The sequence below is a fragment of the Camarhynchus parvulus genome, chromosome 1A (genome assembly GCF_901933205.1).
Source record: "Camarhynchus parvulus chromosome 1A, STF_HiC, whole genome shotgun sequence".
Lineage (NCBI taxonomy): Eukaryota > Metazoa > Chordata > Aves > Passeriformes > Thraupidae > Camarhynchus > Camarhynchus parvulus.
Genome location: NC_044586.1, coordinates 46,718,950 through 46,740,501, shown reverse-complemented (window position 1 = coordinate 46,740,501; position 21,552 = coordinate 46,718,950). Strand labels below are relative to the sequence as shown.

The following is a 21,552-nucleotide window of genomic DNA, read 5'->3' as shown; positions in this document are numbered from 1 at the left end:
TTTCAAAGATTAAAATATCAGTGTCAGGTTAATACTAGGTTATTATGAAATGAGAATTGTTAGTGAGAATTATTTTCTTTCTTCTTACAGTTGGAAATGGAAAAATTTCAGTTACAGAGTCTTGAGCTGGAGCACAAAAAACTATCTGCTCGCCTTGAAGAAGAACGTGGAAAAAATAAGCATGTAGTCTTGATGCTAGTGAAAGAGTGTAAGCAGTTGTCTGGCAGAATTGTAGAAGAAGCCCAGAAACTGGAAGAAGTGATGTTAAAATTTGAAGAGGAAAAGAAAAAGGCTACTGAATTGGAGGAGTTTCTTGCAGCTGAGAAACAAAAGAGTACACAAATGGAAGCTCAAATGGAAAAGCAGCTGTCTGAGTTTGACACAGAGAGAGAGCAGTTGCGTGCCAAACTTCACAAAGAGGAAACACACACCAGTGACCTCAGAGAAGAAAGAGATAAAATGATCAAAATGATTGAGCAATTAAAAAAGGAGAATGAAAGTAAAGCCAATCTTTCTCAGAAGAATAGTGATAGGAGTCTTGTTTCTATTTCAGTTGAAACAGAAGAGCCAAGCTCAAGAACTGTTGCTTGTCAAACAGAGACTGTAATGATGGACAGTAGTGTAGAAAACGCTAAGAAGTTGCCTTTGACTGTCTCTATAAAGCCTTCTACAGTGAGCCCACTAGTGTCTGGCAATACAAAAATGAATGTGTGTACCAATGCAGCTTTTGTGAAGCCTGTCATTGATAGGCAATCTTCATCTAGTGAACTTGTCCCTCCCACAACTCCTGTTCTTGCACAGAATCAAAACAGAATTGAAGAAAATGGACCAAGTACAGGCTTATCCCCTGATTTATCAAGTAGCACTTCCCCCTTTTCAAATAGTAATTCCGTTTGCACCCCTACCACACCAACTGCCACAGCTCAGAATTCCTCATTCTCTTCATCTATACACAGTTTGCATTCACCATCTGCCAACACTACTGGCCATCCAGGCCTAAATCCACGAGTCCAAGCAGCTAGATTTAGATTTCAGGCAAATACTAATGACCAAGACCAAAATGGAAACACAACCCAAAGCCCTCCCTCAAGGGATGTATCCCCTACTAGTCGTGACAACCTTGTTGCCAAGCAGGCAGCTCGGAATACTGTTACCCAAGCTCTTTCAAGATTTACAGGCCCTCAGAGCAGCACTCCTTCGCGGCCAGGGTCATCACATTCAGGGGAAGTTGGCACTTACGCCCCGGTTGGTAAAATTACTTTAAAGACTCCAAGTGTATCAAGAATTGACAGAGGAAACCCTCCACCTATTCCTCCTAAAAAACCAGGGCTTTCACAAGCTCCTTCTCCACCACATCCACAGCTTAAAGTTTTAATGGATAGTAATCGATCCCCAAATACCAGTGCAAAAACTGACAACAAAACCATGACCTCACCTCTTTCAAGTTCACCACAAGGAATCAGGGTAATAAATGAGGAAATTATTTCTAAGTCCTCACCTCAGCTGCCACCAAAACCTGCTATAGATTTATCTGTGGCACCTGCAGGCTGTGCCATACCAACCATAGCCTCATCTCAGGTGGGTGCCTGGCCTTCCCACTTTCCTGGACTGAACCAACCTGCATGTTCAGAAAATTCCTTTGTCATTCCCACCACCATTGCCTGTAGCTCCTCCATAAACCCTGTTAGTGCTTCATCCTGTAGACCATGTGATTCAGACAGCCTCCTGGTAACAGCATCAGGTAAAGGGATTGATATGCTACAAACTGTCTCCCTCAAAAGCAATGTTTTGGTTTTCTTATATATCTTGTTTGCTTTATTTATCTTGTAACTTTATCTTTCTTACTTTCTAAAAGCTAAAATTTTTGTTTGTATTTTTTCCACATTCCAGGGATATGGGAATTCTTTCTCTGATTTAGTAATGTTATAAGCAAGGTGGCTTCCTCAAGGAAGTCTCCATATAAAAGGCTTTTTCTAAAGAGGACTAATGTTTAGAGTAAGTGAGCTGCAGATTAGAGTGTATTAAACAAATTCCTTTAAATTTTTAAAATTTTTTTTTTTGGTGAATGCTACTATTTTGGACTTCAAAATGCTTTCTCAGTCTGAAATGATGTTTTGAATATAACCTGGGGATCTTCCAAGGAATATGTATTTCAATTCTGTGTGAATCTTTAAAAGAATTGGGGATAGCTGGGGCTATGGTATTCTGCTACGGCAGTAGATGGTTCACATTAAGACATGTAATTGCCTGTATAACAGGGCACTTTCCTATATATCATTACATGCCTAGAGAATATGTTTCATTTTTATTTCTGTTTTTCTGTAGTTCCTTTTTTGGTTGTAGGCTTTGTTAATACTCATGCATGGCATCTCACAGGTTTACTTCAACAGATTTGGGCACAAGTTTGCTGTTGAAAAGTTAAAATCTAGCTGTTGATAATCTGAAGTCTGGAGTCAATGTGTCTATCTGCTACTCATCTTGTGTTTTGGTGGGGACTTACTGGTGTGTCTGATGTGCCACCAGCTTCACAGAATCTTACTGATGGTATTAAAGTGAAGAAAGACAGTACTGATCTACATTTCAGTGAACTGTAGATCTCCTATAAAGCTTTTTATTAACGTATTTCCTTGCTGGGATCAGTAGCACTAGAACATTAGGTAGAAGCTCCTCTTTAGTTTGACTTGCACTGCAGTGAAAAAAAAAGAACACTGTTCCGGAACACTTTAGACCTTCATCAGCATTGAAGAATGTTTGAATTGTCTCAAACGTTCAACAGCTAGTTCAGTTACGGAACTGCAGTCCCTCATAATTCTAGTCCCTGCATCATCATCTGTAGGGCATAAAAGCCCTACACAGCTGATCTGCTTCCAACATATAACCAACCACTTTCTCTTGGTAGCTGCACCACTTGCTAATAAGTGAATTGAACTCAAGCACCAGTCCTGGGGAAGCCACTCCAAAAACTGTGTGGCAATATTGTGTGAGGAGATTCCAAGTTTCCTGTTATTAAGCAATTTTTATTCTCATTCCACTTCGTTGAAGACTTTCTACATGTATCAGGAGTAACCTACTCATCCTTTTAACATTTGGTTGTCACACCATACTGTCAGAATCCTCTCTCCTTTCTGAACTGTGCCATAAAAGTATGAGCTCAGAAATCTTATCCGTTTGTCTACTCCTCAGAGTCAACAACATTGGGATTTGATGACTGCCTATTAGTTTGCTGTTTTTCATATGGATGTCCTGAATTTTCATCTTAAATTCATATTCCAAGATGAGTCTGATTGCCATGTCAGATACCTTATTAGTCTTCCAGTATTTCAAATATTTTCCAAACTAATTTGCCTTCAAGTGCTATTAGGCTCCATAACAGAATTTTCAAATTCTTAGAAAAAAAAAAAAAAGATTTTATGAACATAGAACAAATTACTGGAAAGTCAGCTTCCAAGTGAATAGTTTTTGTAAACAAGAGATTGTATTCCACAAATCCTATCAGCATGAATTAGGTGTATGTAACAGTTAGTATGACATTATTTATCTGATATTTCGTAATCACTTAAGGTAGTTATTGATTATTCTTTAGAAGAATAAGCTTTAGTTCATGCTTTGAAGTATTAACTTTTTTATTAGGAGAACAGTAATTCTTTTCTGTCAGACTCTGCCCCCCAAATACTTAATTTGTGTTTCTTATGAAATGTGTGACCATTCTCAGGGAAAATGCTCAAAGAGAGGACTTTTTGTCAAAAATTGTTAGATTTTTTTTAATTTTTATGGTTTCGTTCTTTCTCTAACTCCCTTCACTTTTTTTGAGGGTACATTTGTTGGAAATATTTGTTGATTTAATTCCATTATAATCCTTGCTCTGAATATTTCATCTTAGTACTTTGTAAGTGACACTGTTTTTCTGGAATACTTACAATTGCAGATGGGAAGCACGATCCAAAGTTCTCTAAGAAAGATTGCTTAAACTCTACTTAGCTGTATGCTATTTTATTTTATTTCTATAGACATGCTATTTTAGTGTCTCCTTTACTGGCTACATACAGGCTCAAAGAACCTTAATAACTTGATCTGTAATATTCACATAAATATTCAGGTTATTTGTGTTCTACCCACAATAATGCTTATATTTTATTGCACTTATTCTTCAATCTCATTTTCTTTATGTTTTTAAAGGAATGTAATCTATTTTGGCCAAGTGTTCTAGCAAACTGCAGAACTAATTACATTTAGAGCAATGGATATTATGCAAGTATGGAAAACATTTCCTTCAAAATTACATGCTAAGAAAAAAAATTATCAATATATATGGAAATAGAATGATAAACCAAATTTAATAACACTGGTTTTGTTGAGATAACGTGGTCAGTAATACCTGAATTCATGGCACTTATTCCCTTTTTTAGCCTGTTTTTAAGTATGACTTTCTTTGAGGTGAGAAACATCTAACAAACTACAAGTACTGCTGAAACCTCCTTCCCATATCTGCATTTGTATGTCCTCTAGGCACAGAATCAGTTAGTTCTATTAATCATCTGGTTGATTTTAATATGCTTTATTTACTTTTTTTCAGAAAATATTTAGAATTTCAGTTTTGCATTCAGTTAAAGCAGAACATGGTTAAATCTTATTCATTTTATTGAATAGTAAGTAGTGAGCTTCAATCAGAATTCTTTAATAATTTAACAACAGTGACAAAAAATTTTACCATATTAAAGGACATTGACAGAATCCTTCATTTTTATACTTTTTGTTGGTCAGTAAATTCATGCTTCTTTCTTCTTACCATGGAGTCAGGAGAATTGATAATAACCTAATCACTAAAGTATTATATTTATTAATTTTAATAGAGTTTCCTAGTGAGCTCAGATTGATATAGGAACATATCAACAGCCAGATTTTCAGTAAGGAAATGTCTTGGTTCTAGGAGAAGGAACTCTTCAGAGCAAACTTTAACTGGGAGCTCTGATCCATCACTAAGGCATTCTGCTAAAGTAAAGTGATTGTATCTTCTTTTAGAGGTGGCTATTGTACCTCATGTTGCTCTTTTCATCCCTGCTAGGAAAAGACATAGGCCTTCATCATTAATGTTAAGCAGACTGCCCATAGAGACATTACAATGAACATTTATGGCCTGATTCAAAATCTGTGGCAGTGTTTTCATTAACTTCAGCAGCTTTTGATTCAGTGCCAAAATGCTTCTGCTCTGTTTGGATTTCTGCAGTTCAATGGCTGTAAGACTTCAAAATGGAAACAAATGTAGGCGTTTGGATTACCATATCCCTGGGATTTCTGCTTTCACTTTCTTCTTACTTTTGTGCTTTCTGTGTCACTCTTGAATGAAATATATTTTTTTTATTTTGCTCATTTCTATAATGATTGATTTTTTCTCTCTTTACAATTGGCTTTGAAGATAAAAATGTGTGTGGCGGGGGGGTGAAGGACTGATCTAGGCTCTGAAATTAACCATCTCACATTCTGAAGCTGATGCCAGAAGCTGTTTTTGTCTGTCCCTCTGCCCTTCATCACTGCATGCCCTACAAGCTTTCACAGATGCTTCACATTTCCTAACTCTTTGAGTCTGTAATGGTGTCCCTTATTTATTGTTATCTTCTAATGTTGGTACATTTTTATTGGATGGATTGAATTTTATTATACTGCTTCACACTGATAATAGAATGTAAAGTTATATTTGTGTTATTACTTATTTTTGTATCTTTATCAGTAGAAGGTTTTCATTTAATGCTAACCTAGTATAAATTATTTCATCACTGAATTGCAACAACATATTTTTCTTTTCAAGGAGCTGAAATGAAAATTAAGATGTGACATTAAAAAATTCCTTTCATTTTGCCATTTCTCTTAAAGATGCCTCAAGAGCAAGCAAACAAACAAGCAAATAAACTACATCCAAAATTGCATTTTTTAAAAAAAGAAAGGAAACTCAAAATACTATTCATATTACAAAAATACCAGTCTTACTTGGATAAACAATTTTAGTAATGGCAGTGCCACCTTAACAATATCCACTATCAGTTAACTACCACAAGAAGACAGTAAAAACTATGGAAGTACTATTTTAAAAACATTAATATATGTATAGTAACAGCTGCAGCACAGTTAGTTTCAAAGAATAACAAAAGGCTGGAAAAATAAAACCACTTTCACAAAGGAAAGGAATACTACAAGTTTTTCTTTGGACCTTTGGGAATTTTGTAAGAGTTAACTGTTCTCAAATGGTGGAAGTTTAAGATAATATGCTTTTTCCCACTTAAAGGATGCAGTTTACTTTGTATATTGCTTTTTGGTTTTTTTTATAAACTTCAGAAACCCTCACAACCCTCTGATTACAAGTATTGGAGAAATAAATATTACTAAGAGTATTAATACTCAGAAGGTAGCTTCAGAATTGAAGTTATAAGAAGATGTATGAAGTTAATTTTACAATTTATTTTTTGTTTAAATTTGGATTTATAAGGTAATTTCATAGCTGCAGTGATGGCTTCCTACAGTGAATATAAAAAAATAAGTTTAATAATAAGCTAATAATATTGGGAAAATACTAAAAATATGTTTATATGTTTAGATACTTCACTAGTAAACTTAATTTAAATTTAAACTTAATTTAAATTTAAATTTAGCTAACTTTAGAAACAAATATGAAAATACTCCAAGCATTTTTTTGTTGTTTTGGGTTATATTTAACTGGAATCAATGTATTTTTCATTGGTATTGCTCAGATGATGAATTCTTGTGTAAGTCTTGATGTTAATTAAAATGTATTGAGATCTTACAAGGCACCCAGTCCATTGTTTCTGTAGAATTCTCTTGGGAATTTCTGTATTTCATTTTGTTTTCCAAAATGTGGAGCAGACCATCCCAGCATGGCACTGCTACTACCACATACTTTTTCTAGTTTGAGATGTTGGATAGCAGTTACCAGCTTGAACAGAGCTGAAGCTAATGGCCTGCAACTCTTCTTCAGTCTCAGGCATTGCAAAACTGCATTGAAAGCTGCCTTAACTTGCTTTGTATCAAATTTCAACCTCATATAGTAGCCTATTTGTGGCCACAGAAGACAAAGTTATTTATTCAAGAGATAAATACAATGTGTATTTTCTAATGGCAATAGTGAAAATATATTAAGAAAAACTCTAGCCTTTCTCCTATTTTCTCTTGCAGTCTTTGCTCAAGGAAGGATGCATAAAATATTCTATGCCTTATGCAGCAAACTTCATGTTCTTAACAAAGTGCCTACTAAAGCTGATAAGTAGTCAACAGAACATTTAACCACAACTCCTAAGCTTTCAGAGTTTTGGATTGAATATTCTTTGTTAATGGAGTGACTTGAAAGCTTTCATACATTAATTTTGTATAACCTGCTATTCATTCCCACTGGAGCATTTTATAATGTTTAAGTATTACAGAGTAAAAGGAACGTTACCTTAATGGAGAGTTCAATAATATTTTTTTTTTCTGTATTATTTGTGTAAATGATTTCTACATGTTTTTTCAAACTTATTGAAAGGCACCTGAAGTCAATAAGGGCTCTCTGTGCAATTAATCTTTATAACTACACATGAGTTATATAAATAACAATATATAAATACTAATGTTTGCACTAAGGAGGAGAAAATTACATATGAAAATAAGTACTTAGTTTCAAAAACTTTTCTATAGATATTTTAAAAAATCTTCCTGGCATATTGCAAATAAATTAAAACTTTTCTAAAACTTCTGTTAGCTTTGATAATATAAATTTTTTGAGACATCCACATGCTACTACCATTCACAAGTTTCACATTGACCTTTTGTTGTGAGGTCCTGTTCATTTGTAGTAACAAGTGTCACCCCTCAATGCAGTTTTTATTCTTCAGAATACCTTCTAATGTGTAGACAAAGCACCATCACAAAAATTTTGCTAAACTAACAAATGCAGTCATGTTGAAGATACTTTTTAGTACTTAACACAGAAAATGCAGGGCTTATTTATATGTCTCTAACTTCTGTTGCTTTAACTCACAGGCTGGTCTTCCTCCCTAACCCCTTTGTTAACAAGTGGTGGTCCTGTCCCCCTGGGTGGCAGGCCCACCCTTCTTCACCAAGCTGCTGCCCAGGGAAATGTCACTTTATTATCAATGCTGCTTAATGAAGAAGGACTGGACATTAATTACTCTTGTGAAGATGGCTATTCTGCCTTGTATTCTGCTGCTACGAATGGACACACAGGTAAATGATACTAAGATCTAGTATGGCATCCATGTAAACTAGTGAAAGCTTACTTCATAAGTTTGTAATATTCAATTATGTCAAATGCATTCTTCTTAAAAATGTGAAATTTTTAAGATATATAGGGATATATAGATTATATGGGATATATAGATTATATAACCAAAATCATGCTATAGCATATATAAGCAATGCTTCTTGGAGCAGAACTTTGGAACTCAGAAAGCATTTGAAACACAAAAAATTGTTAGCATTCTGCAGGAACAGCCATTCTAATTCTCCGATCCATTAATATAAAAACCTATCAGATATTATCACCCCATATTCTGTGAAACACTAAAGATCTTCTGTAGCAATAGCAATCTTCTGAGCTTGAAAGAAAGAACTTTCCTCTACAGGGAGTAAGCAGCAAAGAATAGGTGGTCATCAGGGTTTTGATCTTCTGCAGCAGCAGTGAAAATGATGGAAGATAGTGTCAGAATAGTGTGGTACTTGGGAAATAAGATTAACTGTCTTTATTTTTGAACTAAATAAAATAGCCTTCATTTGTTATCTAGGCTCTCCTGAGAAAATAAAAAGTATTTTTTTTTCTTTCTTCATGACCCCAACCCTTCTCTGTATTGAGGAAGAAGCACTTCTGAGCCTTTCAACCATCAGTCTTCATATTTTATGAATATATCTATGAAATGCAGAAAGTATGTTACTGACAGATATGAATTTCATGGATACAAACTCCTAGCAATAATTTTCAGACTTTAAGACAAGGCTATCAAATAGCAGTTTGTTTTGAAAGTCTAGTGCACATTACTATAGCATTTTCTACCTAAGTAAAAACCTCCAGATTCTTATATTGCAAGTGGTATTATTATGCTGTTTTGGACACTAAAGATGAAGTCCAGAAATACCAATGGCAAATATACCATGAATTTTTAGTGAAGTCAGAATTTTATTTCAGAGTAGAAGTTGGAACAAAGTCCCATCAAAGCCACTGCTTTCAAGAGTACTTTGTGGTTTTATTTAATGAAATATTTATTAGTGACACAATTACAAACCCCTTATCCAGTGTTCCAGGTAGTACATAGGCTATTTCACAATTCTTTTGAAATATTTTAAAAAGAAAACTAAAGTTAGGATACAAAATCTGCAGCTAAGCATATAGTGTACATTTTTCTCACATGTTCAGGGTTAATTTTGCTACCAGGCATATAGAAGGAGGAATTTTCATTTTGTTCAAAATGGTGTATTTTGTCTTTGCTTCCTAGGTGATATGGGGGTTTTTTGTTTTTTTGTTTCTTTTTTTGTAGAAACATCGGGGCCTTTTCACCTGAGTTTCTTTCCTGTTGTCAAAACCTTTAAAATAGTGAAAGAGTACTTTTTTTTCCTTTGGTGATTTTTTCCTTTTTTCAACTTATCTGCAGTACTAAGAATCCAGGTTAATTATATTGTATGCATTTATTATTCTCCCCTCACTGAATGGATGTTTGGTCTATTCTTCCAGGCTTACATGCAATTATCATTGCTCATATTTGTGGGAGACCATAATTAACCCAATTCTTCTTTATTCATCTTCTATTCTAAAATTGCATCAAAACAAATGATTTTCAGTTACTGAACAGCTCCTACTGACAGCAAAGGCAATTTGGTTCCTTGTTTTATTGTCAAAATTTCAAATAAGAAAGACACTTGAAAGAATTGTGCAAACACAATAATAAAAACAAACATATGCACCCTGAAATTGTTTAGTATGTTTTATTTTTTGAGATAAAAACTGTATTACAGAGGTTATAGTGTTGCTCTTCTATTTATAGTTGACAGGATGTGAAAAATACTTGGTTGTACAAATCATCACATTTCAGCAACTAAGTGGAGTGTATAAACTCTGAATGAGAGAATCACACAACAGCAATGTTGATGTCTCCTTAATAAATTATATGAAAATTGAAAGTTATAGATCTATAAAAATTTTGGAGAAAGATTTTGTGCTTAACTTTATTATATAATAATATATTATATATATATATATATATATATATATATATATATATATATATATATATGGTCCTTTTTCATTACTTGTAATTTGTTCTCAAATGAATGGATATATGTAGCAATTCAAAGTGGAGACTTTTAAGTTTACTTAAATTATATAGGCTTAAGAATGGATGTATAGAAATAAATCTTTTTAAAAGTCCTTTCTAATACCTCTCCTTAACTAGCCAGGTGGAAAGAAATGATACTGCTGTCATTTTAAGGATAAAATAATTTATTGTTCAAATTTTTCAATCTGTTGAGTTGTGTTGTCAATGGTAAGTTTCTGTTGTTTTGGTTTTTTTCCCCCATAGAATCTTACAGTCACTTAGATTGGAAAAGACCCTTAAGATCGTTCAGTCTAACCATAAAACTTAACACAAGCCTACACTGGTGGGTGATCACACCATGATTTAATTTATTGAGAATATTTTTAAAGTGGATTTATTGACTAAATGGATTTTGAGATTTCTAAGTCAACTAACCAGATGTTCCTATTTCTCCTGGAGAAGATTTCACAAGAAGAAAAGAGTAACTTTAGAACTGATAAAAGCAAGCATGAGTGTCTCCCTTCAGAAAAACCATGTTTCAGAGATTCTGAGAAGAGTGGAAACTGAATGATCCCTACACATTTTCAGTGCAGAAATGCAGTATTTGAGATGTGTAGATAACTAGAGCGTGGTAGAGCACATTGTAACCAGCATGGTGGCAACAGCTGTTAAATGATCTCAGCCCATTCTGTAGAAAAAATTTAGTTACACAAGAAGAGAGCACTGAAGTATTCTGTGCTAATCTATCCTAATTGCAAAATGTGTAGCTTTCCTGTTTGGAAACAGTTGCCTTTTGAGAGCTACAGCAGAGGTTTTTTGCAGCACATGAAGTTAATAGCAGATGCTTTGTTTCCAACACACACTGTCCCTAATTCTGTAGGTCTGAGAGAGAGAAATTCACTCTAAAAATACACAGTTTCTTTGTATTTTAATGGACATGAGGAAACTGTTAATTTCATGATTTAACCACTAGACTCGATAGCTGAACAGGTTGTTTTGTCAGTCTGCCTTGCTTTACCATTAGCAGAGAAGGAACTACTTCAGGTCTACTCTGCGCTTAATAACAGTAGTTCTCTTAGCTAATAGATCTGCATAGCTGTATGGTGTTGCAAATTGTGACCATTCTCCACCACAAAGATGTGGAGAAGAACAGAATGAAACAATAAGAGTTCCTGAACCTGAGAGATGTGGAGAAAATAATATCCTTTGGACTCAGCTATGTGCTAATCATGTGCATTTACGGTGTAATTGATTTTCTTCTATTCTGAGTATTTGGAGGCTGTGGCACCCTGATTGATAGAAAAAAACTGGAATGGTGTGGGAAGTAGAAAGGAGTGAGGTGCAGAGACATACAGCTACATGGAGTCAGCTTTGTCAAGCCACGGATGTATCTGCATGATGTTTGCCATCACTCTGGAAGAACTAACTACCCAGCTGTGGTGGAGAGCTGTAAAATCTCCAGGTGTTTATCTTAATTTGCTTCCATGTTTTGCTTTTGCTATGACCAAAACTTACAACTTAGTGACACCAATGTCTGTTAATTCCTGCCCTTCCATCCAGTTCTCCCCACTGCTTATTATTTTATGGCAGACCAGAATGAACCGGAGTGAATGAGCCTGGTCTGTCCCAAGTTACCCTTCTCCAAATCCCAGTAAAAAGTCCATCCAGAAGACCCAGGCATCTTGGAGATAATTGCTCTTTTATTTAATATGCCACCAGAACAGGTAATATGGAGCTTACTAGCTCACATGTTCTTCCTTATGCAAGTAGCTGTATTTCCTCATGGTCACACTTATCCCTAAGAATAAAAAGCTGTTTTCAGAAGCAGTATTTTCACAGAGATAAGCTTCATCAGAAACGGCATTTATGTAGATATCACCTACCACCTGAATGATCTGTCGATCAATAAGTATGAATTAACTATGCTTTTCCAGACAGGTAGTCTTGTTCTGTGTGTTCATGGCTTTTGCATGGCTAACATATGCTTTATGAATAAACAGCAGAGTATTCTAGCCAAATACTTGAAACTTCTAGATGAAATTTTTTTCAACATCCAGAAATCTGTATTTTCAGTTAATAATTTAATATAGGACCAGAATTGACAAAGGAAAGAAGAAGAAAAAGATAGGTCATTCTTAGCAGAGTATTTTTGTGTTAAAAAGTGAATGAAAATATAATTTTATTTTAAGTGGTGCTATCTTACAATTGGAAGGACTTGGTAAGTTAGTTAACAGAGAGCTTCTTTATGACATAAAGAAAATTACAGATCAAGTCCTGGTAACTTACCAACTTTACAACCAATTTCACATCCGATTACTTACTTCAAAATTAAAGAATCCTCATTTACAAAATAATAACTTAGAGTGTTTTAGAATCTTGTTCCTTAATTTTAAATTATTTATTCAATCAACTCCACATCTGTATTAGTATTTGAAAAAATTGTAACAAGAGTAAATACATTGAAAAATGGTGTAGACTAGTCAGATCTATAAGTAGTTCTTAATATATTTTTCTGATATCCAAGTTGTTCTTAGTGTGTGTTTGGTTCTGATATCTAGAGTTAAACTTCACTAACGAAACTTGGCTTCAGGATTTTGCTGAGTTCCAGAACAGCATGCATTAAGCTTGCTCAGAAATCAGGTCAGGAGTTTGTAATTGGTGTTGTAGCTGAGCTTATTTTCCAAGTAGTAGTTTCAATTACAAAAGACTTGTTTTATTTTGGTCTGGAGCCAATTTCAAGAATGAGGAGCAGATCAACTGTTTTCTTCAAACTTAATTGCATCCAATGATATTCCAATTTGTGGATGAAAAGCAGTCTAATTACTATGTAATTAATTATCTTAAATTAGCTGTAGGGATGATGGAATCAGGCTAGTACTATTTTTAGCATGTGGTTTTGGAAATACATGAATGGGAATGGTTTTGGGAGGTTTGAGTTTTTCAGCTTATTTTATTTGTCATTGCAATCACAAGTCAGTGCCCTAAAATAAGACTGGCCAGTGTGTTGCTTGAGGTCTGTGTGGCTTGTGAACATCTCCCCTGTGGCTGTTATATTTGTCACTACTGCCAGTAGGCAGTGATGCCCTTAGGCACTCCTGGATAAGTCAGATTCCCCACTTGGGAGGTAGAATAGCTAATGCTGTGGGAGTTGCCTGCAGTGGGCACGTGTTTGAATCCCAGCAGAACCCAACCCAAGCCCTTTTTGCAGAAGGGTGGTCATGCCCATGGGAGGCAATTCTCATCTCTCTCCTGCAACCTTCTTCTTGAGCTTTTATTTCAGTCCCCTAAGGTGTGATGTGCAGTCCAAAAGACTGGCTGATTGTTGCCCCTTGAGCAGACTTTAGCCTCTGACAGTTTTAACGCTGATCTTGTTGATTCATTCCATGGTTCTGCTCCATTTATAGATTGTGTGAGATTGCTGCTGGCTGCAGAAGCACAAGTTGACGCTGCTGATAAAAATGGCTTTACACCCTTGTGTTCAGCAGTTGCTCAGGGACATGTCAAGTAAGTGAAGCCTTTAAGATTTTGCGTGTCAGCTGTTACTCAATTTTATATTATCTTTACATTATATAGGTTTTCATTACATTATTGTTGCATTCTTATGTATAAATGTACTTAACTATAATTTATTGAAAGCAGCTACTTAAATTCATATTCTTATGCCATTCTGATTTTAATATTTTCTATTTGTTTTCTTTCTAATTTCAGCTCTTAAGGTTGCTGCAAATGTATTCTTAGCAATTACAGTGTGGTGCAGGGCATCATACCACTGAATTTCTTAATTATCTTTGAGTTATAGCCATAGTATAGGATTAACAGAGAAAGGAAGAAGGAAATTAGTTTTGCACTGATTTTTTTCAGGCATAGAAAACTATCATATTCAGAGGCAAATGAACATCTGAGTTTTCTCCTGAGTGATATATAATCAAATGCCTTACACAACAAAACAAGGTTTTTTAAAGCTTTAATTTTTTTGTATTCATATTCTCTCACTAAAATAAATATCTTAACACTTCATTTAAATAGGAAGCTGTTTATTTCTCTGAATACTTTGCTATGTATCATCGGCTGTGTTGTGCTATTGCAGATTTTATATTCTTTTTATCTTAGACTTGCTTATGTAATATGACATCCCTAAACACATTTTTTGCATTTACTTTTTAAGATACTGAACATGAGTTGAATTGTAAAATTGAGCATGGAATGACAGGGCTAGCCAAAAATGTCGGAAAGACTGCAAATGGTTCAGGCTGTTTGATTTGTTGGTCTCCTCAGAGTTCAGGCACAAAAAAAAAATCTGTAATAGGTGGAATTTGGGGCAACAGTATTGTCTGATTCCTAATGTGGGGTTAGTGACAGCACTAAACTGCTCTCAGTTGCACAGTAGGTGTCTGTCATAGACTTGATAACCAGTCCCCTGTGACATCTTCATTAACCTTGTTCCTGAGCCAAGACAATACTGTTGTTCTAACCCTAGTTATGTAGTCAGAAAAAAAATTCTAGTTTTTTGAGGCTGGTCCAGTAACTAATTTTAGGAGAATCTTCCAGAATCATTTCCCATGTGGTCCAGGCCACGATGACCCTGAACCTGAGGTGGAAAGTCGATGTAGCTTTTCGAGATTCACCAAATATAATGTAAAGTATCAAACCAGATATTTCTAACCTAGCAGACTTAAAACTCAAATCTTGAATTGCTCTCTGGAGCCTTTCTTAAGGTGACTTTGTGACTGTATGGTTAGTATGTATGCCTAACATTTGTTAAGGCAGATAATTAGTTTTATTTGATTTTTTTTTGTTCAGTTGAGAATTTTTGGAAAACATAGATAAGTAATTCATATCAATGATATCTGTTTTACTCTTCTCTAAAATTGTGCATTTGACCTTGAACTTAACTGATTTTCTAACTGGATAGAAACATATCAAAACAATTTTCTTAAATATTTGTGATTTTTTAGGATATAGTTACTTACATTCTTATATTCTTACTTATATATATACTTTGCATTGGTTTAAATATTTTGTCACAGTACATTGTGTTACAGTATGGTCTCTTAGTAGTTATGCAGCATTGCACTAACTGCTTTGAGGCTTTATTGTTGATATGCTTTCTATTTTTATGGACTGATAAATATTGAGCTGGAGAGCTCGGAACTTATCTTTGTTAATGGTGCTTGTTTGAACTTCAGAGTGAATTGACTGGCATTAAGATTTTTGCAAGGTATTAAGTGTTTTTGAAAATCTAGGCTGGGGAAGGGAAAAGTAGCCAACTCTGGCACAAGAACTGGGAAAAAAATGGACCTACTGCTACAGGGTTGTGAGGATATACAGGAGCTTGGATCTGAATGCCAACTGCAAGTGAATTGCTCTTCAGCACTCCATCTAATCTTCCATCCTCCATAACCCAGTAGCTGCTAGCAATACACCCAAGCCATCCTTGCAGAGTAGCCTCCATTCAGGTACCTGCTGAATGGTAGGTACTGCCGTAGCTGTTTTGCTGCTCCCACCAGCTTACTTCCCTAGATGAGTATCCATTTTGCTGGTAAAGCTAATCCTAGTCCTTCATTTCATTTTTTCCCTTTTCAATTCTATTTTAAATATCAGTAATCAGAAATGTTTCTCTTTTTTTGCTCAGCTGAATGTTTTTCTTAAGCAGCTGTCATCAAGTTTTTATCAGTCTTGTGAAATTGAGTGGTTTACATTCACAATTTTTAAATGCAGCTACAGTAGTTTAAGATTTACATGTTTGAAGTAGTCTGTTTTTATACCTATGTACAAAATCATCCTTTATACTTGTATATATGGGTTGCTCACAGGTAGATCTGTATCTGTAAAATTAATACTTTATTTAAAATATTTAAATGTCTTAAGTTTTAAAGAGGCGTTGCATGTCTAACATAAGACAATTTTATTGCTTTATTGTTTGCTGTAGATGTGCAGAATTATTAATTATGTATCAGGCTGATATTAACCATGCTGCTGAAAGAGGACAGACGCCTTTGTACCTGGCCTGTAAAAATGGAAATAACGATTGTATTAAACTATTGTTGGAAGGTGGAGCAGATCGAACAATAAAAACCAGTGTAAGTTAAAACAGTACCTTGTATAGTACTGAATATTGACATTAAAATATTTATTTAAACTTTTCTTTAAATCTGAAATAAACCATATAATTTGAAATTAGTATTTTGTTATTTTCATAATACTTTCTAGGTTTTTTTAACTGTAGATTGTCTAAAATCTCCTAAATTATGTGACTTTCATACCATTCTACATATTTCAGATTCCATTGGCAATTGGCTGCAACTTTTCTCCAGCACTGGTTTTGTAAAATACTTCCACTTTTTACATTAGCGTGCTTTATTGTTGTCCTTGAAGAGACAACACCCCAAAACTTTCTTGCCAGTATTGTAGAGTCTTATATATCACAAATGGCAGAATATGGCCAAAAAAAAGTCAAATCTAGAGGAGAAAGGAAGGAGGACTGTCTCAAATTAGTGCCTACATAATTGCCTTTTTCAGGTGCTTTTCTAAACTTTTTTTATGATTGTGATGTCAGTAGATTCTAATGACAATAAATGTGGGTTATAGACTGCACAAAGAGTAGTAGCTTCACAGAACATTCTCTTCCTCCTGTAAATATTACACTAAATCTTTTATCATTCATTCATTTTGCAACTGGAAAGTAAATATATTTGACTTGGAATGAGAGAAAGTTGTGATGTCAAAACTGTGAAACTGACTCATAAATGGATTAATGCAGCATGAAACAATATTGATAGTAGGAATCATTTTTGTTTGATGCACAGGAAACAAGCAGTTTACTAACAGTATGTAAGCCCTGTATCACTTAGACTCTTCTAAAAATTTTGAAGATTTTATCTGTTGGACTGTCCTTGGAAAAAGCTGTAAAATTCTTTTTCTTCTACATTTTCTTCCCTCTCTTTCATCCAAAACACATACAAGCAACTCTGTTTTCCCAAAGGATTATTATGTCATTCTTGCTTGTCTTCTTAATTTCCAGACAGAGCCTTCCATTCAGATTCTTTGCTGATATAAGTCTGCAAACAATTTTCTGTGTGTTTGGTGGCAGAGTGCTTTTTTATTGTGGTTTCTTTTTTAGGATGGCTGGTCACCAATTCATGCAGCAGTAGATTCTGGTAATGTTGAAAGTCTCAAGCTCCTTATGTACTATGGAGAGCCGAACTATGGGAACTGTTTGATGGATGCAGAGTCTAATTTAGACTACTTTGATTTGGAGAAGAGAGAAGATGACTATAGCAGTAGAGTAAAGCCTGTTGTTTCTGCAGATCTCATCAACCATGCTGACAAAGAGGGTTGGACTGCTGCCCATATAGCAGCATCAAAAGGCTTTAAGGTTAGTCTGTGTGAACAAGTTACAGAAACTAGAATTTAGGCAAAATAAATACTTTTCTTTTATCTTTGAAGAATTACAACTTAGATGTCAAGTCTAAGTTTGTTATGTAGTTTATAGGCCAACTTGATTTAACAGTGACAGAGATAGACCTCCAGAGGACAATTTGTCCCAGAAGCTGGGTGTCAAATGGAGTGAATTATCGTATTTAAATCTCTACCTCTTATGGGACATTAGTAAAAAGAGGAAACATCATTACTTGATATTTTCAAAGTTAAGGTGAGATGAATCCCACCCTGAATGCCAATTCATTGGATGTCATGTGCTTATAGATATTAGATTGACATAATTTCACTAGGAACAATTTTTCCTCTGTGAAGGAGGGGTGAAGAAGAAATTTGAGAACTAGATTTGTGCAGACTTGTTTGATTTGTTATTTTGGGCAGTCTTTTTAGCAGGCGATGAAACATTTTTGTGAGGTTGGGATAACTGATGACATGGAGGATGACCTGACAGGTCCTACTGGTGACAAACAGGAGGATTTCTGGAAATTTAATATCACTTCTTGACATCTGAAGCTGTACACTTCTAACACTGACCATTCAAAGGACTTCTTTTTATATGGTAGTTGTCAGACAGATCTCACTGTAAAATTTTTTACCCAGGAAGAAAACAGAGGATGCTGAATACAGAAGAGTGAATTTTAAGAAAATACAGTCCAAGACTTCAAAAATCAGCTTGTGTTTACATGCCTAGTTCAATACCATCATTATGTTTGCTTTTTTCCCTGATAAATTTACATTCAAAATAAATATGCTCAAAATAGACACAGATTTAAGATTCAGTTAAGGTTACAAGTTTTTTTAGGGACAGCCACTGCTTACTCAGCATTTTGCATTACAAAGAGTCAGTGCTCCATTACCAGTGTCTGTTAGGCAGATGCAGATTCTCATTCCAGTTTCTACTCATACAAATTTAGGTGGAGTTTAAGATACTTGCTGTAGTCTGCAAATACCTAAATAATGTGCACTATGTTGGCTCTTTCTGCAATAATATAATCCTCAGGAACTTTGAATTTAGGTTTCATTTTCTGACTAAAACTGCTTTGACTAGTGAGCTCTCTGAAAGGTCTGACACTGGAAGTCTTCACGTATGTCTTTCATTAATAACTCCAGGGTTTGAGTTTCTAAGCACATTCCGAGTCAACTGCTTAATAAGATCTCCATTTGGTGTTGAGGGGAGTCTCTTAGGTGGTGAAGGTGATACACAGCTGGCAATCAGATTCCTGGTTTTGATGTTGCAGAGACTGTAAAATAGTATTTGAATTGATGCATTTATTGATTTGAGATATGTTTGGGATATTTAAAAGCTAAAAAAGCTTAATAGCCATCTCCAAGTGCTGTTAACACTTTGACTTTGTTCTCTAATCCATTATGTACACTGCATGTCATTCATTCCAGTGCATGATAGCTGCATTTAAGCAGCGCTGACACTTGCATCCTCTTGTTTTGAGATAGGTAGGGGCCATTCTTTACAGATTAATTCTGCTAGGACATCTTAGCTATTATTTCATAGGCAGCAGAGACAACAAAAATCCTCATTTTACTAAGGAAATAAGCTTGATTTCTTTGTTCTGTCCCCACGTCTTCCTGCTTTACTTCCCATTTTCAGCCTCATAGTTCAGTCCTCAGCCTTCTGCTGTTCTGCTATTCATTGCTTCTATTTGAGAGATAGTGTTAACAAATTAACCTGTCAAGAAAATGTGTGCTTTTTTCTGTTTGATATCCTTCTGGCAAGCTTACTAAGCTAAACATTTTTTAAAAGTACTTATAGGTGCTATAACTACAGCCTGGTAAAATTTCACCTCACAGGCAGATATACCTTGAATGAGTGCTATATTTATGAAAGGTCTGAGAGTGTCAGATACACTGACAAAAGTTTCTGTAGAACAGCTACAAAATAGGTAACACTATGTCGACCTGCAACTAGCCACTATTCCACCTTTAAAATACTCAATAGCTGCTTCTCTGTGTTTTTAGGGTTTGGTTTCTCTGCTATGCTTAACCCCAAACATTATCAATACAGTATTAACTAGTATAATTTTCACTGGTTTCTTTTTTTTCAATATGTGTCTTTAAAAGCATATTTGAGATGAAAAAGTGGTGACCGCCTGTATTCATGGTGGCCGCCTGTATTATTGCAGAATGATGGTCATAAGAAACAAGGACTTGATGCTTTTTCTGATTGTTGATCAATCAATTTGACTGTGGTTTTATGAGAACTCTTTTATCCCACACATATTTGGGAGGATCTATATAGTGAATATTTTTTCATGTTACAGAATGATTCTACCAATCCAAATTTATATGCTAATAGCTTGTTTCTAATTTCAGTGATTTTCCCTTTTGTTGAGCATATGACATTTTTAGAGTGCATCATGTTGTCATCCACAAGATGTTTGTGCTCTGACTTAATAAAAATACATTTTTATATCACTGCATTTTACGATGCTTGCAGAATTTCAGGTTTCTGCTTGCAGAAATTCTGCTAAAGAAGAGGCTTGCAAGGTGATTGAAAATGATTTCTTTTTTGTGTTCCACTCAGGTGTCAGTCATGATGGAAACTCCTGCTTGGTGAATTACAAAGTGAAAACTGATTTTATGGATTGTTACCTAAATATATTCATTTAATAGTCTGTATTAAGCTTTAGAATTGCTTATTTAGCATTGTTTGAATATTGAGGCCAAGATGTTCAAACCAGGATGATAGCTGGGTTTCTGTCTCCTTATCATTACCTAAACTCGTGGCCAGATGTAAGAATTTCTTAATTCAGCTAATCAACACTTGATGCTTAGAGACTGTAGAACCCTGGCTCTCTGTGTTCTGCTTTTTTATAGTCATTATTTGAGACTTTAAAGTCTGCTATAAAATATTTTTACTCCTGGCTTTCAACTGTGTGAGAAAACATCCTTTTATATATAGAAACTCTGTAGCTGATTGTCTTTGGAAATGCATGTGTAAGAATTTTAATTAGGAATCTAACAACATGTTGGTAGAATGCTTTAGTGCAGCAAATGGACAAGTAAATAATACAGTTCCTACCTTTGCAGAACTGTCTAGAAATCCTTTGTAGCCATGGTGGACTAGAGGCTGAGAGAAAAGATAAGTGTAATCGAACATTGCATGATGTTGCTACTGATGATTGCAAACATCTCCTAGAAAACTTAAGTAAGTAAATGCTATCAGCGCTACATAAAAATGTTTTTAATCAAGAACTTGTGGGGTAAGAATGAGAAATATGAAAAGAGTAGTTGTCACTTTTTTGGCACCACAATATTAAGTTACTTTGGCAACACAATATTAAGTTACTTTTACTCTAGCAAGTTTCTAGTCTCCAGATTTTGCAAAAGCATATGATAAAATTTTGTTGGAGGTTATTAAATTCCTCATGTCTTTGTTTCTAAACCATTCAAAAAGATGATACATACTGTACATTTGCAAATGTCCATATTCTCTTAAAATTTCTGAATTTAATATTAGTAATTACTTTTTCAAAAGCTATTGCCCTCCTCTTATCTTTTCTTCAAATTCTGGCAGAAATAGTCACTTAGTGGTGGGTAGCTGTCAAATTCCCTCAGGCTAAGACGATCATCTGGTCATATCTGAATCTCTTTTTAGAGCATAGTTTATTTTGTCACTTATTGGTGAAGGGCTTATTTGTTTGATTCTTCAAATATGTCTTAGAGACAACATCAAAGAACATTTTTTTTACCAGCATCAGTAACTTCTGTAAGATTGCTCTTCTGTTGAAACCTGTCATCTTCTTCCTTCTTTGTAAGTTTTCTCAAAACTCAGTAGAGCAGGCTCATCTGT

At 34.8% G+C, this 21,552-nt stretch overlaps 1 protein-coding gene across 1 annotated transcript in view; it reads left to right on the top strand.

Moving 5' to 3' along the window:
• CTTNBP2 (cortactin binding protein 2) overlaps positions 1 to 21,552 on the top strand; it is a 76,580-nt gene that overhangs the window by 32,425 nt on the left and 22,603 nt on the right. Inside the window, 6 exon segments of the mRNA XM_030959299.1 lie at positions 91 to 1,741; positions 8,026 to 8,229; positions 13,712 to 13,811; positions 16,237 to 16,387; positions 17,428 to 17,682; positions 20,790 to 20,907. Of these exon segments, the coding sequence (XP_030815159.1) occupies positions 91 to 1,741; positions 8,026 to 8,229; positions 13,712 to 13,811; positions 16,237 to 16,387; positions 17,428 to 17,682; positions 20,790 to 20,907 (2,479 nt within the window).